The sequence below is a fragment of the Danio aesculapii genome, chromosome 12, assembly GCF_903798145.1.
Source record: "Danio aesculapii chromosome 12, fDanAes4.1, whole genome shotgun sequence".
NCBI classification, from domain to species: Eukaryota; Metazoa; Chordata; class Actinopteri; order Cypriniformes; family Danionidae; genus Danio; species Danio aesculapii.
The window spans coordinates 36,077,097-36,093,224 of NC_079446.1; the positions used below are offsets into that span (position 1 = coordinate 36,077,097).

At 36.0% G+C, this 16,128-nt stretch overlaps 1 protein-coding gene across 1 annotated transcript in view; it reads right to left on the reverse strand.

Annotated features, from left to right (window-relative positions):
• The window catches only part of bahcc1b (BAH domain and coiled-coil containing 1b), a 152,476-nt gene that overhangs the window by 16,200 nt on the left and 120,148 nt on the right, over positions 1-16,128 (reverse strand). Inside the window, exons 15-17 of the mRNA XM_056470163.1 lie at positions 4,283-4,406; positions 1,408-1,633; positions 913-1,095 (exon numbers count right to left, since the gene is read on the reverse strand). Coding sequence (XP_056326138.1) covers positions 913-1,095; positions 1,408-1,633; positions 4,283-4,406 — 533 coding nt within the window. The remainder of the gene's footprint in view (positions 1-912; positions 1,096-1,407; positions 1,634-4,282; positions 4,407-16,128) is intronic.

Consider the following 16,128-nt stretch of genomic DNA (forward strand, 5'->3'; position numbering starts at 1 on the left):
TTTCTTGCCCATTCTGATGCTCGGTTTGAACTGCAGCAGATCGACTTGACCATGTCCACATGCCTATATGCATTGAGTTGCAGCCATCTGATTAGAAAATTGCGTTAACGAGCAGTTGTACAGGTGTACCTACTAAAGTGGCCGGTGAATGTTTTGCAATGATACTGCAGTCTTGAAATTAAGTTAGTAAGGAGGATGGAAACATCTACTGACGCTTTTCACATTCTAGCTGTCAGTTTATTAAAATATTCAGAAAAAGTGACTATGCAACTTTAGAAAAGTAAAGCAATCTCGTGCTTTCTGCTGCACTTTGTATGTTGTCCTGTGCATTCCTTTCAGAATCACATACACATCTTTGTGATTGCAAATTTTTTTAACCACAGCGTACGCAAACAAAGTCGTACTCGCATGCTTGGGTGTCACAGATCCGTATTGGCAGATGCCGTCTGTGGGCTATGTGTCTCGCATCGAACGGAGATGGCAGGGTGGCAGCAGTGTCGAGTGTCAACACAGTGCTGACACACTTGTCACTTACAAGGCGCTCGTCAACACTCTCGCAAGCTCGTGAAATGTGAAAAGGATAACTTTCAGGGCAATTAACAGAGCGGCGACAACACCGCCTAGCTCGACCGCAGGCGTGGCTCACATTAGCGTTCATTACCGCCATGATTTCATCTCCACTTTGTTCACTTACAGAAGTGTGTTCGCAGGAAACATGGACTAAAACGTAGCTTTATTTTCCCCCTGTAGGTGTGGCATTCTGAACACAGCATGATGCAGGCTAGCATTACAGCTCGGGTTTTGCCCAATGCATGCCTGAGGAGGCGCCATTAATTTTTTTTAACACCAAGACAGTCGAGTAGGCAACTGAGAGCGTCCGCTGATCATCATTTCTTCTGGCCCATAACTCACCTGTGTCGCTGATGCCCTTCTCTGTAGCTTCAAGCTTGCTATCGGTCATAGCTGTATTGCATAGCAGCTGCTGAGTTCGGGTTGGTAGGGGTGAAGAGCTCAGGATGACCTTTGACCTCGCGCCTCTTTTCATCACGCTCCGCTTCCCATCTGAATCCTGCTGGACTGCTGTCCCACTGCCTGCTGTGATAGATTAATCTTTTATCAGATTTCTAAATAATCTACAGTAAGCTAAATAGTAAATGACACAGTAGTTGACCCGAAACGGACACTTCTGTCATCATTTACTCTCTCTTTACTTGTTCCAAACCTGCTTGAATTTCATTCTTCTGTTAAACAAAGGAAGATATTTTGAAGATGGCCTTTGTTTGGTTTATAAAAGTCTTCAAAAAACCCTTCTTTTGTGTTCAACAGAAGTAAGAAACATAAAGGTTTGGAACGAGTGAATAGTAAGTACATCTTCATTTGATGTTCATGTAAATGTGTGGTTTTTACCTGTGTCACTGTGCTCTCCGGTTTTGTTATTATGTACGTGTTCTTCTTTTGCAGACTGATGTTCGGTAACAGTGCTCTGTGTTTTGTTCTCTCTGTGACACAGCAAGTTCACCAATCTGGATCCACGCTTGGCTTTGGCTTTCTGCTTCAGCTGTGAACAAGCTTTCTGCTTAAACTTCGTGCTTAGGAGTCTCGGCCTTCCTCTCGGCCTACAGTGAGCCTTCATCTGAAACAAAGAGAAGAGGAGAATTAAAGCAAAGGCAGTGTTTGAGTTGGATTATTACAATAGTTGTAAGACAGCACTGTGTTGAAGTTCCTTAACTAATCCACTTAAGCTTGCTAAGGCTGTAGTTAAAGGTAATGTAATTAATGTTCAGTTTCTTGCACTGACTGGCTATTTCGTTGCATAAAATCTTAATGTGGGGCAGCACGGTGGCTCAGTGGTTAGCACTGTCGCCTCACAGCAAGAAGGTCACTGGTTTGAAATCCGGCTGGATCAGTTGACGTTTGTGTAGAGTTTGCATGTTCTCCACATGTTCGTGTGGGTTTCCACCGGGTGCTTCGGTTTCCCCCACAGTCCAAAGACATGCGCTATAGGTGAATTGAATAAACTAAAATCTCTGTAGTGTATGTGTGTGAATGCAAGAGTGTATGGGTGTTTCCCAGTGTTGTGTTGTGGCTGGGAGGGCATCCGCTGCATAAAACATATGCTGGATAAGTCCGCTGTGGCGACCCCTGATTAAGCTGATGGAAAATGAATGAATGAAAATCTTTATGTATCATCAAGAGACATGGGTATTAATTATGTTTTGCCTGTATGTGTGTGTGTGTTTTGACTCTCAAAGTGCTGTTCACTGTTGATTTGCTTTTGTTGAATCCCTGTAGACCCTGCTTTCAGATAAAATCATCTGACTTAGACTAAGAATGTTTGGTATTCATAATCAAACCAACAACAATGACATTATTGACATTATTAAGCACATTTCTCTTTTGTCAAGAGAATTTTATAAATACATTTTTATAATCGGGATGTTTTTTAAAAATGGGTGTTTAAAACAGCTTTCCTTTTTATATTTAAAAAAGCTGTTTTGGAATGTTTCTCAAATTTTTTTACCTAAAAAAATAGACATTTTAAAATTGTTCTATAAAATTGAGTAATTTTATGATATGTTTATGTCTGGATTTCTTGTCTTTTGTTTTTTCATTTCCAACAATTAGGAGATGAACATAAAAAAGTTGGTTTACGTCACGATGATGACCTTATTGACATTGTTAAACCACATACTGCATAAATTCAAATGAGATTAGCTCATTTGTCCAATTTTTGACAGTAGGCCATTATAAATTGTGAAAATAACCAATAGAAGAAGGCATTAAGAAGAATAACCAATAAAACAACAATTAAATGTATTATTATTTAAATGGAAAAATTCTGACTGAGAAAATTAGCTGGCCAGTTTGTTATTTGCCTATAGGCTTCAGTTTTTAATTTTAAAGTTTAACAGATTCACAATTTTTTTGTTATGTTGTTTGTTTGTTGTTATGATGAATGATAATAAATTAGCATTTAAAAATAAGTATTTTTTCATATTTCTAAAATTCTAATCTCATTTCATTATATATAAAAATAATTTACAGTTTAAATGCACATTTGTGAATAAACCAGGGACGTGCCTCACCTCTCATTATCCTCATCTGCCATCATGAGATGTATACTAATGATAAATAAAAATTGTCCACTGATCTGTGCTATAAATGCAATTTCTGTATGATTCAATATTTTCAATCATTTTTATGATGAAAATCACTGTAATTTGCCTATCTACTGTTCAATTAAAGTGTAGGAAGTGAGGTAAGGCAGCACTGAGCTGTGCCTCGCGTCAGATTGCGCAATCTTTTGTTGCATAAAAAAGTGTGGTAATGATAACCATCCGACAAGCTAATCCAGCACAAATTGGTGCTTAAAATGTCACTATTGAACTTCAAATATATGCAAAGAGTAAAATTTTTTTGAGAAAAAAACAACCATACCCCTTTTATTAGGCAGGTTACAGGCCTGCACAATATATGGCATTCAAAACCAATCAGTCTTGACATAATTGTGATTGGCATTTTTTCTTGCATTAAGTTGAAAGCAACACTGCAAAAAATGCTTTTTTTACTTGGAAGTTTTGTCTTGTTTCTAGTCCAAATATCAACATATTAAATATAGTTTTTCTCTTTAACATAAGTCAGATTATTTAGCTTATTTTAAAGAAAAAATCTTTTTATTGGTCTTTTGTACGACAATACAAATGAAATATTGAGAGGTAAACAGTAGTGTATTGTCCATTGTTAATACCATCCCCTAACCTCAGCTTTTCAAGTCAGATAAAGTAAATAATGTCCTGTATCCACTTGTCATGTGTATGGGGGGAAGTGTGTTTCCACTTTAAAAGTATGGCATGTCTAGATATAATTGTGGTAAAGACAACAACCTTGCTGTCACGGACTGTCAAATCTGGTCCAAGGGATACACCAGAGAGGGCTAGCAAAGGACAGGTTCTATATGATTTTGAGGGCTTTATTGAATGTATTAAAACACCTGATCAAAATGTGGCCAGCAGTGGGCATTTGCAGATGGTCAGCAGGTGAAAAAACTCACTAAATTTGGACTTATTATTTCTGAAAACAAGACAATATGTTTGCTCATCTAGAAAATGCTTCTTCATTTAAGAACTAGAAACAAGACAAATGCTGTAAATAAGAAAAGCAGTGTAAATAGTGATTAGTCTTTACACTCTTACAATGAAACAAAACCAACAACCAACCGTTTTCACCAGACATTTTCAAAAACATTTGCTTTCCAGCAGTCTACAAGCGATCTGCTACGAACCTGTGTGCTCGTGAGATGGTGGTAAGGGCCAGCGGTCATCCTCTTCTTCTTCCTCTTCCTGTCTCCGCCTCCAGCCAAGTCCTCGGCTGTCATCAAGCCTGGCCCCGCCCCCGCTCCAGCCGACCTGTCCATCACAACAGAGAGAGGTATTCATGAGCGGAGAGAAGAACCAAGGATGAAAAGCAGAGATCAGAGGCGAGCGGAGGGCTTGCCTTCCCTCTCTGTGGCTCTCTAATAACCTTCTTTTCAGGCTTTGATGAATGGAGAGGCAGGGGCCTGGTTCCCCGCTGCACGCTTGAAAAATTGGGATCTGACGCCAAACCGAGAAATATCTGAGAGAAGTGCTGGTAAAGCAACCTCCCACTCATAATTTTGTTTGTTCTTTTTTTTTCTCCCTCGTCTCACAGTCTCTCCGTCTCTGCTTACTCCTTTTCCATTCTGTGCCAAGGGTTTCAGGGCTGTGAATTCCAGCATTAAATTAATAAAAAAAACCTTCTCTGTCTTATTACCATATCAATGCATCTGTTCCTGCACAATGCAGCACAATGCACAGGCCTTCAGGAGGGCAATGAGAGTGAGTGAGTGAGTGTGAGTGTGTGTGTGTGTGTGTGTGTGTGTGTGTGTGTGTGTGTGTGTGTGTGTGTGTAGCCAACCATCTAGTAGACCTATTACACTGAAATAAGGCTCATACACTCGCTCTGCGGCGATCGGATCTCGTTTTGCAGTGTGTAAGCATCAGTGTTTTTACTGCCGCGAAGCAGACAGATACTTCAAACCCGCCACAGGCTGCCTTACTCTGTGCTTGGGGCGGGGGGCGGCGGCACTGAAATCAGCTGGCCTGTCAATCATCAGGATGATTGACAGGTGAGTGTCGGAAGCCATGTCGGCGTGTGGTTGGTGAATTCCAGCCTCCCTTCTGTGACTGTTATAGTCAGTCACTTCCAAAGCGACTGTCAATAGTGACATTTTTAATTTTGCTAGTTAATCGAGGTGCCACAACACGAACTTGACCCTGTGATTTCTGCGGTGCTGAGGTGCTGTTTCCCAGCATGCACCACCATGGCATGCATAATTTTTTGCATTACGTTTGTTTAGGGTTTCCTTGACCTGATGGTTTCTAGGTACTTTGATGTGCTTAGTTAACATTTAAAAGACACTTAATATTCAGTTTTATTATCAGCTTGTATTCACAAATGGTCAGTCTATTTCCACTTGTGTTCAAGTTTTGTGGAGACAATTTTCTAAATAGCTTTTATTATCATGTTTATTTACAAAACTAAAAAAAAAAGATATTTAAAAAGCTGTTTTTAAATTATTTTCTTATTTGTTTACTTAAATATTTAACTTTTTTTTTTAAATATGCAGTTTTAAAATAAAAAATATATTTGAATGTATACAGCCTATAGTTTATATACATTATACAGTACATCACAATATACATATATACATACATATATACATCAATCCACAATACGTGATTTATCATGTTTTTATAATATATATATATATATATATATATATATATATATATATATATATATATATATATATATATATATATATATAATTATATTATATTATAAAAACATAATAAATCACGTATAGTGGATTGACATTTTGTTGTGATATTAATAGTTATATAATAAACACTATATACAGTGCTCAGCATAATTGAGCACACCCCATTTTGAAAATGCAATTTTTATCCATTTCTCAGTAATTATAAGCAATGTATTTTGGTGTATTTAATATTTTTCTGCAACATAAATTTGGGTGTACTAGTTTTTGGACCATTATCGTAAGTTATTTTGTCAGATAAGCTCCAGATTTGGCTTCATTAATGACTAATCTTATGTATATGCACAAATATAATATTGTATAGCTTCGTATTAAAATATGAATTTAAAAGATTTCTTTTAGTAAAGAAATTATCATAATTAATAGTTTTATTTTTTATATAGGATGCATCAAGGATGCCTTAAATTGATCAGAAGTGATGTTAAAAACATTTATAGCATCCCAAAATATTTCTATTTCAGGTAAAGGCTGTTTATCAAATAAAAAAGCTGAAACTACTCAGCTGTTTTCCACATAGTAATGATTAAAAAAACATTTTTAACAACAAATCAGAAATTTAGAGTGACTTCTGAGGATTGTGTGACACCAGTTCATTAAAATGAAAAAAATCAGCTTTAAAATCACAGGAATAAATCACATATTAAAGCATATTCCAACATAGAACAATAATTTTAAATAGTAAAAATATTAGGTATGCTCCGATCAGGCTCCGATTTGCAGTCAGTACTGAGTACCAATTCCTTGTCGTGGTGATCGGCCATTACCAAGTGCCGATTCTGATGCTTTAAGCTTTATAATGCATAAAGCACATTTTCACTCCACGTATGATACTTAAGCTTAAGATACTTAGGATACTTAACTATTCAGTGTAAACACGTAATGGTCAGAAGCAATTTTACAGACCAAAATAGATAAAAGATTAAAAAATTGGCAAGAAAAATCACTAATAAAGCAATTTGGAATCATTGCAAATCATAAAAGAAGAATTCAACATGTCTCAATGAAGTTTGGAGCGCATATTTGATGCATAAGCAGTAAAGATGCACACCTATAAATCCATTACTTCCTTAGTAAAAGGAATTGGTCCATAAACTACTGCTTGTTACAATACGTATATTAAAATAAGTAATATTAATAAATATTCAAGTTATCAGTTTTAACTTTTAATATTTCCAGACAGGATATTGTTGAAAACACAGAACATTCAATTCTGATATGTAAAAAGATGTCAGTTCTTATATGTCCCCTGCTTGTAAACTCATAAACAAACACCTGCGATCGGTTCATGAGACAGCCAGATTGGCGAGTACCGATCAAGTCATGAAATGTGATTATCAGCCGATACCGATCTCTGGCCGATCGATCGGAGCATCCCTAAAACATAAATGTATATGTACTTATGATCAAATAAATACAGGCTTCGTGAGCAGAAGAGACTTCCTCAAAAAAAAAAACATGAACAAAATGTACTCCTCTAAACTTTTGACCAGTAGCATAGGTAGGTAATTCAAGAAATGTCCAACAAAGATGGACATTTCATATTAACATCAAGATTAAATGGCATCAGCTCCAGCCCATCATACGCATTACAGCTTGACTGCAGTGTCGACAACTCCTTTCATAAGTGACATAACATAATTCAGAGAAGCAAAAAGCAATATGAAAGTGGACCAAATTTGCACTGAGTGTCCCAACTGGGCAAATCATTTACTTGCGTGACCCGCTAATAGCGCAGCACATGCCAAATTGATCCACACAGAACCAATCTCCACTGCCCACTGAGTCGCACAATGATAATTTGTCATTAATAATTCATATAGTAATAACTGATTGATGAATAATGAAATATTGAATCATTTGCTCAGCTGAATAACTCAATCTCGTCCCACTTTCGGAGCATTTGGCTTCCCGTACAGCCCATAACTAAATAAAAAAAATGCTGCATAGTAGTAGTTTAGCATGCAGAGGCCAGTGACTTTGGCATTTCTAAAATAAACAGCTAAGCCGAATACATACACACTGCATATTAGAATAAAATAAGGAGTTATAAAAAATACATATGCACATGCATGAACGCATCCGCTCGCATAGACACACATTCATCAGCAGAGGCTGCGCTGTGCTCCTTTCTTTCAGCTGTCTGAACACTGGCCGTCTGCCCTTTACTCTGGCCGATGCTGTCAGAAAGAATCAGTGTCCCAAACACAGAGACCCCAGCCCTCATCCTCAACACAAAGAGCCCCTGCTTCAGCTGGAGATGGAGAGAGAATCCCGCTGAGACAGAGAGGGACGGATGCATCACCGGGACAGATGGGTGGAAAAAAACATGCACTAAAAAATCTGTAGCTTAGTAGAACATAACGTTTCGGTTTGCAAACATGCTTCTGTGTTAAGGGCTTTCAGATTTGATGAGTGGAACTTTAACAGAGTGTCTTACACATTTAGAAACTGGGTTCTCTGGTTAATTTAACAGAGTTTATAATGCACATCAAAATAGGATGAACGATGTTAATGTTCTCCTTGGATTTGGGACTTTTGGGGAAATAAAACACACTATAACATGATTTTTTAAATGACCATAATGGTAAACTGAAGCATTTTCTGTCTTACAAGAATTTGGAAACCACTATTAACATCTTTATTATGTCCATATTAGACTATTGTAATTCTCTCTACTCAGGAGTTTCTCATGCTTCAATTGTATGCCTGCAGTTGGTTGAAAATGCAGCCTTTAAACTGCATAAGTAAGAAATTTGCTAGTATTTCTCCAGTTTTATCATCGATCCACTGGCTCCCAGTCCAATTTAGGATTCAGTACAAGTTATTGTTATTTATTTTTAAAGGTTTGAATGGTCTGACACCTACTTAAATTGGTGAGCTTCTTCACTGGCACACTTCATCAGTCGGCACAACAGTTTCAGCTAGTTGTTCCCAAGTCTTGTTTAAAATCAAAAGGAGACAGTGGAATTCATCTGTGCATCTGTTTGTCTTTATATGTCAGGTCATGCTTTCCCTTGGTGCTTTTAAATCTCATTTTTAAAAATCATCTTCTGTCTCTTGCTTTTGATTGTAATTAATTTGATTTTGGTTTACATATATAAGTATAAATTTTGTGTGTTGATTGATTTGTAAAGCACTTTGGTCAAAATTTGTTGTTTTTAAATGTGCTATATGAATAAAGCAACCAAAAAGCAAACAAAACAACATAATGTGTATAATATAATATAATATAATATAATATAATATAATATAATATAATATAATATAATATAATATAATATAATATAATATAATATAATATAATATATAATGATAAAACTGAACTTCAGCTACATTTAAAATAATAAATTGATTATGTAATAAATAATAAAAATTAGTTTTTTGATACACTTTTAAGTACAAATAGTTATATATAAATATGTCATTTTAGTGTAAATAAAAGTTATTACGACAAAATCCAACAACTTCAACTTTGTCAGCTTAAATAAAACAAGAAAAGCCTAAGTTAATTGAAACGATATTAAAGAGAAAGAAAAATGGCCCGAGATCAAAGAACAACCAATGTAGTGTTTGTGTGTGTGTGTGTGTGAGAGAGAGAGAGAGAGAGAGAGAGAGAGAGAGAGAGAGAGAGAGAGAGAGAGAGAGAGAGAGAGAGAGAGAGAGAGAGAGAGAGAGAGAGAGAGAGAGAGAGAGAGAGAGAGAGAGAGAGAGAGAGAGAGAAAGAGGGCAGTGCCGAGGGAGTCAGTCGACTGACCGGAGCTGGATCAATGGACACTAACCTCTATCGACCACTTACCACATGCAACTTGAACACAAAATTATTTTATAATTATAAAATAAATTATTTTAATATCATCAAGGAGCAACTACTGTAATTTTTAATAATTGTTTTTTGTTCTTATTTTAGTTCACATTTTTGCCTTTCTTACTTTAAATTAATTAGTATTTCTTTTAAGTGAAATAAATGAAAAATAATTCAAACAATTACCCACATCAAATTTCACCAGGAGATGAATTATTTTGTGGGAGAAGATGCAACAAGCGCAAAAGATCTAAAGGGGGAATTGGGGGAAAAAATCTTAAAGCACAAAAGCATCATGAAGAGTAAACTATTCAGATCTGAAAAGATTGTAGAGTGCACTTCTCTTTCTTCTCCTCGTGACACAAGTACATCTAGCTACACATCCTCTACTATGGACCTACGAAGTTGTGAAGGGTCTTAATAAACGGCAAAACAGAGAGAATAAGGCTTTGGTCTGAATAGCTGCATTAGCATGTTCATCTCCGATTGGCTCCTACTGCATTTACAGTAAGTCTCTAAAAGGCTCTGCAGACCAGGTAACTGTGGAAACCTGATTAGTAACCCGACACCGGGTGCGAGGCAGGGTTTGGTGTGCGGTTGCTCGGGCTGATGAGGACTGTGGCATGAGCGTCTATTAAAGAGCAGAGCTGACAGTCCTCCGCCCTCTGCTCCGCTCTGCCTGTCGCCACCCAAACGTGACCTTATGACCTGCTGACCCCGAAAGGCCCCGCTAGTCCTTGTGTCAACTCCATGTCACATTCCTGCTGTTGAGAGAGAGAGAGAGAGAGAGAGAGCGAGTGTGTGTGTGTGTGTGTGTGTGTGTGTGTGTGTGTGTGTGTGTGTGCGTGTGTGCGTGTGTGCGTGTGTGTGTGTGTGTGTGTGTGTGCTGGCTGGTAGGAGAATTCACAGTCCTCTAATTACAAACCCCTTCCCCTCAGAGAGGTCAGGATTACACAGTAATGCTATTCAGGGAAGGGCATTGATTAGCAAGACACAATCATCAAGCAGAGAGAGAGAAAAGAGAGGAGGAAGACGAGAGCTGGAGAAAATGCTCATGTGTGTTTGTGTGTGTGCGTGTTCTTGTCATGGTCTCCTTCACAGTCCAATAATCAAATTCTAGCATTCTCACACTGAAAAAAAAAAGGAAAAGCAAAAGATGGTGAATGTTGCTATTATTTACCACTGAAACCCTCAATCAATCTGGCGAAGGGATATATGTATTGGCATAAATCCAAGCATAAGAGCTCTCTGCTGTGTTTTCATATGCAGGAAAGCATTGGACGACCGCAAAATAGCCCAAAGTGATTTGTCTAGATTTGTTTAATTATACAATTTGTACATTTGTACTATTTTTCTCCTTTTTATCAAAAAGTCTATTTGGTTCCCCAGTTAAAAACTGCTTTAACAGATTTACTAGTTTACAACAATATTTTTCAGTGTTTTTAAAGAAAGCCTCTAATGCTTACTATGGTTGCATTTACTACTAGGGCTGCACGATATCGGAAACTTCTGATGTTGCGATATTTTATTTTTCTGCTACATATTTATTGCAATATAAATATTTTCACCAGTTTTTTTTATTTATTTTGGTTTTAAAAGCTCTATTTCACCTTTTTTCTGGGGATTCTAACAGTATTCAGGAACAGAAATCTGCTAAAAATGCTTTTCTATTTTAGAGTCTCATTTTCTAGACTAAATATCTAAAATAAATAAATAAATAAATATATATTGCAATATAAATGTTTTCACCAGTTTTTACATTTACTTTGATTTTAATAGCTCTATTTCACTTTGTTTTCTGGGAATTCTAACAGTATTCAGGTACAGAAACGGAAAAATCTAACCTCAAAAAATACTTAATTTAGAGATTTTGTCTCATTTCTAGACCAAATATCTAAAATAAATAAATAAATAAACATTTATTGCAATATAAATATTTTCGCCAGTTTTTAAATTTATTTTGGTCTGAATGGCTCCATTCCACTTTTCTTTCTGGGGATTCTAACAGTATTCAGGAACAGAAATCTGCTAAAAATACTTTTCTATTTTAGAGTCTCATTTTCTAGACTAAATATCTAAAATAAATAAATAAATAAATATATATATATTGCAATATAAATGTTTTCACCAGTTTTTACATTTATTTTGATTTTAATAGCTCTTTTTCACTTTGTTTTCTGGGAATTCTAACAGTATTCAGGTACAGAAACGGAAAAATCTAACCTCAAAAAATACTTAATTTAGAGATTTTGTCTCATTTCTAGACCAAATATCTAAAATAAATAAATAAATAAACATTTATTGCAATATAAATATTTTCGCCAGTTTTTAAATTTATTTTGGTCTGAATGGCTCCATTCCACTTTTCTTTCTGGGGATTCTAACAGTATTCAGGAACAGAAATCTGCTAAAAATACTTTTCTATTTTAGAGTCTCATTTTCTAGACTAAATATCTAAAATAAATAAATAAATAAATATATATATATATTGCAATATAAATGTTTTCACCAGTTTTTAAATTTATTTTGGTTTGAATGGCTCCATTCCACTTTTCTTTCTGGGCATTCTAACAGTATTCAGGTACAGAAACTGAAAAATCTAACTGCAAAAAATGCTTAATTTAGAGTGTTTGTTTCATTTCTAGACCAAATATCTACAATAAACAAATAAATAAATATATATTGCAACTTAAATATTTTCACCTTTTTTTTGAAAAGCTCTATTACACTTTTTTCTGGGGTTTCTAACAGTATTCAGGTACAGAAATCTGCTAAAAATGCTTTTCTATTTTAGAGTCTCATTTTCAAGACTAAATATCTAAAATAAATGAATAAATAAAAATATATATATATATTTCAATATAATATTTTCACCAGTTTTTACATTTATTTTGGTTTTAATAGCTCTATTTCACTTTGTTTTCTGTGAATTCTAACAGTATTCAGGTACAGAAACTGAAAAATCAAACTGCAAAAAATGCTTAATTTAGAGATTTTGTCTCATTTCTAGACCAAATATGTAAAATAAATAAACAAATCGAGTAAAAATATTGTTTTGTTTTCACTTTCAGAAGTAATAAGTCAAAAGTGAGTTTTTCCTTAAAACAACTAAAACAATATGACAATATGAAGGTGGTGGGGGGTTCGTCATTCCTGCTCTCTAGAAGACAAGTTCTGAGAAAGAAAAGGGGTTTTTGTGTGTAATGTTTTTGCAATTTTTAGTGCCCAACTCTCATGAAATGCTCACAGTCACATGTCTTAAAAACCCCTGAAAAATGCTAAAGTTTCACTCTATTATGGTTAAATAAGTGTTTCCTGGGCAGCTATAATTCAGACTCAACATTGCAGATCAAGCGCTGTGACTTCTACAGGTGTGCACATTGTGATAACATTGCTAAAACAATATATTGTGCAGCCCTCTTTACTACTTTTATACATTTCAAATTTGCTATTTTTTCCAGGGATGCATTTTCTGCATTATTGATAAAGTCTCGAGTGTCACATGACGCTTACAATGGTGATTCTTAAGAAACTTTATATCTTTACAATAAGGCTGTATTAGTTAATGCATTTACTAACATGAACAAACAATGCACAATACATTTATAACAGAATTTGTTCATGTTAGTTCATGTAAGTACAGTTATTCATTGTTAGTTCATGTTAACTCAAGGTACATGAGCTAATGTTAACAAGTATGTATTTGGATGTTAATAATACATTAGTAAATGATGAATTATTAGTAGTAATTGGTGTACAAGTATTGTTCATAATTAGTTGATGTTAGTGAATGTATTAACTAATGAAACCTTTTTGTAAAGTGTGACCAATATTTTTAAGGTAGCTGTCATTCTTCGATGAACAAAACGTTCAAAAGAACAGCATTAATGTGAAATAGAAATCTTTTGTAATATTTACATTTTTTTCCTGACAGTTTTAATGCATCCTGCTCAATTAAAAGAATGGATTTCATTAAATGAAGTACATCTGATTGGCGTTGTACTGATTCAATTATCTATAGGATGTAAGTCTTGTTTTCAGAGAATTAATCTTTAGTACGAGTGTATTTTGTCTTACTGAACTAGCACAACTGGGTCAAAAAATGAAAGCGCAGCCAGACAAAACACACTTAAAGATATGATCAATGAAAACAAGTCCTCATATTTTAAGCAATGTAGTATGTCAAATAAATTAGATTTGCATTTTATATTTGTTTATTATTTTTTCCTGGAAAAAGACTACTACCATGGCCTCATGGGATAGTAAAGCATCCATCAAAGGAAAACTAAGAACATTCAGACACAGTTTTATAGGTGGGGTCTTGCTCCCATGATGCACTGGGGTTAAAAGCCCAGATCACATGACAAGCCCGCTCCTAACACTCAGATGGGATTTGATCCTCTTGCCAATGCCACAGTGACCCGTCAACACCCTTAACCTCTTATAATAACCTTTGACCTCAAACAGATTTGCACCAACGCCAAAGGATGTTACACTGTTTAGTACACAAATGTGGACACAAGGGCCAACCCCTTACACCAACCCCCCCCAAATACTTCAATGCACCACCTCAAATCCAATAACGCTGACAAACACCACAATAAATGCTAGCTTTAAATTGCTCAACAATTCATGTAGCCTACAATCAAACTGACGCAAACCATGATGAGAAAGTCAGACATGGGCTCCTACAGTAAATGCCATTCCCTAAAGGGATGCTAAAAAAAGGCTTTTTACGACTCGGATAAATTTTAGTGGCGGGAAGTTGTCATTTGTTTTATTTGGCAGGGGAGCTTTATTAACGACAGGGATAAATGTGCGCTGGGTATAGCATGTGTAATTAAGCTCTGGCTCCTGCTTTTCATTAGCACGCTGCTAATCAACCAGGCTAGTAATAAAATGGGAGTTTTGTTAATCAGGTAGGGTAAACTTGATTTGACCGAGTTTATCAAAACGTCTAAGGCCTGGCGTAAACAGAGGTGTATCTCAAGGGAGAATGCTCATCCATCAGAGTGATAACTTAAAGCCCTGACTTTGTGCAGGCAATTGGTCTCCGTGTTTTATCAAATTAATATCGCAGACGCGTCATGGCTTGGAAGGGAGTCGCAACACTTGTAGATAATCAATGGAAGTTGTAAATATGATTAATGACGGCTCTTTGCACTGATTAAGCACTTAGTCTGCCTTGTATGAACTGATAGGAGCCTTCTAGACGTATTTACATAGACACTCACACAATACGTGGGATTGCACACGAACGTACTAAATGAGTTCCCAAACATAATCTTTCAAAACATCTCTTATCTAGACTGTTATTAATGCATGTGAAGCGTTTGGCTACAGGTAAGGAATTGTTTCCTGAGATAGGCTTAAAACTGGTCGCAGTAAAGCTCAAATTTAATCCCAACTCTCTCACTTGAGAACTGTGGAAGGGCATTTTCATTATTGCTATATGAGAGAACTAGAACAACAACCTTATTAACTGCACTTGGGGATTTTATGAATCTAAGCATATGCACACAACTTACACTACAGTATATGCAGACTAGAGATTCCCTCATACATTCATGTTCCTTCGGCTTAGTCTCTATTTCAGAGGTCGCCACAGTGGAATAAACCGCCAACTATTCCAGCATATATTTTACATAGCAGATGCCCTTGCAGCTGCAACCCAGTACTGGGAAACACCCATGCACACTCATTCACACAGACACACTCATACACTACGGCCAATTTAGTTTATTCAATTCACTTATAGCGCATGTCTTTGGACTGTGGGGGAAACCGGAGCACCCGGAGGAAAACCACACAAACAGGGGGAGAACATGCAAACTCCACACAGAAATGCCAACTGGCCCAGCCGGGGCTCGAACCAGTGACCTTCTTGCTTTGAGGTGACAGTGCTAACAACTGAGCCATCGTGCTGCCAAATTTCCATATATACTGCTCAAAAAAATAAAGGGAACACTTGAAGTTATATTGTGTTGTTTAAATGTTCCCTTTTTTTGAGCAGTGTATATACATAATATTTGCAATTTGTAGTGTACTGAAGGTGCAGTTACTCTAATGTTTCCATTTTGCCTGTCAGTTTACATGATAATGGTGTTTTTGTGACTGAAAGCACATAAATCTGAAAGTAGAAGTTTGTGAAAACAAAGCCGTTGTCACGTCCATCTAAACACTCTAAAATGAGAATTTAAATGTGAAAATAGCCAAAGACTATGGAATACAGAAGACGTGTCACACATGTAGTTTTGAATGGGGAAAAGTGTAACGTTCAATATGGCGAATGAAGCTTCGCCTTCTAGTACACGAGCCAATCAGTGATCGCTATAGGCTGAGGATTTTGCCGGTGAATTCAAGTTATTAACACTATTTTAATCGTGTATGGAACACCGTTAATACCTAACATCTTCCATACACATGCGATACTTTTCCGTACTCAGGCGGTACTTTTCCCCTTTTT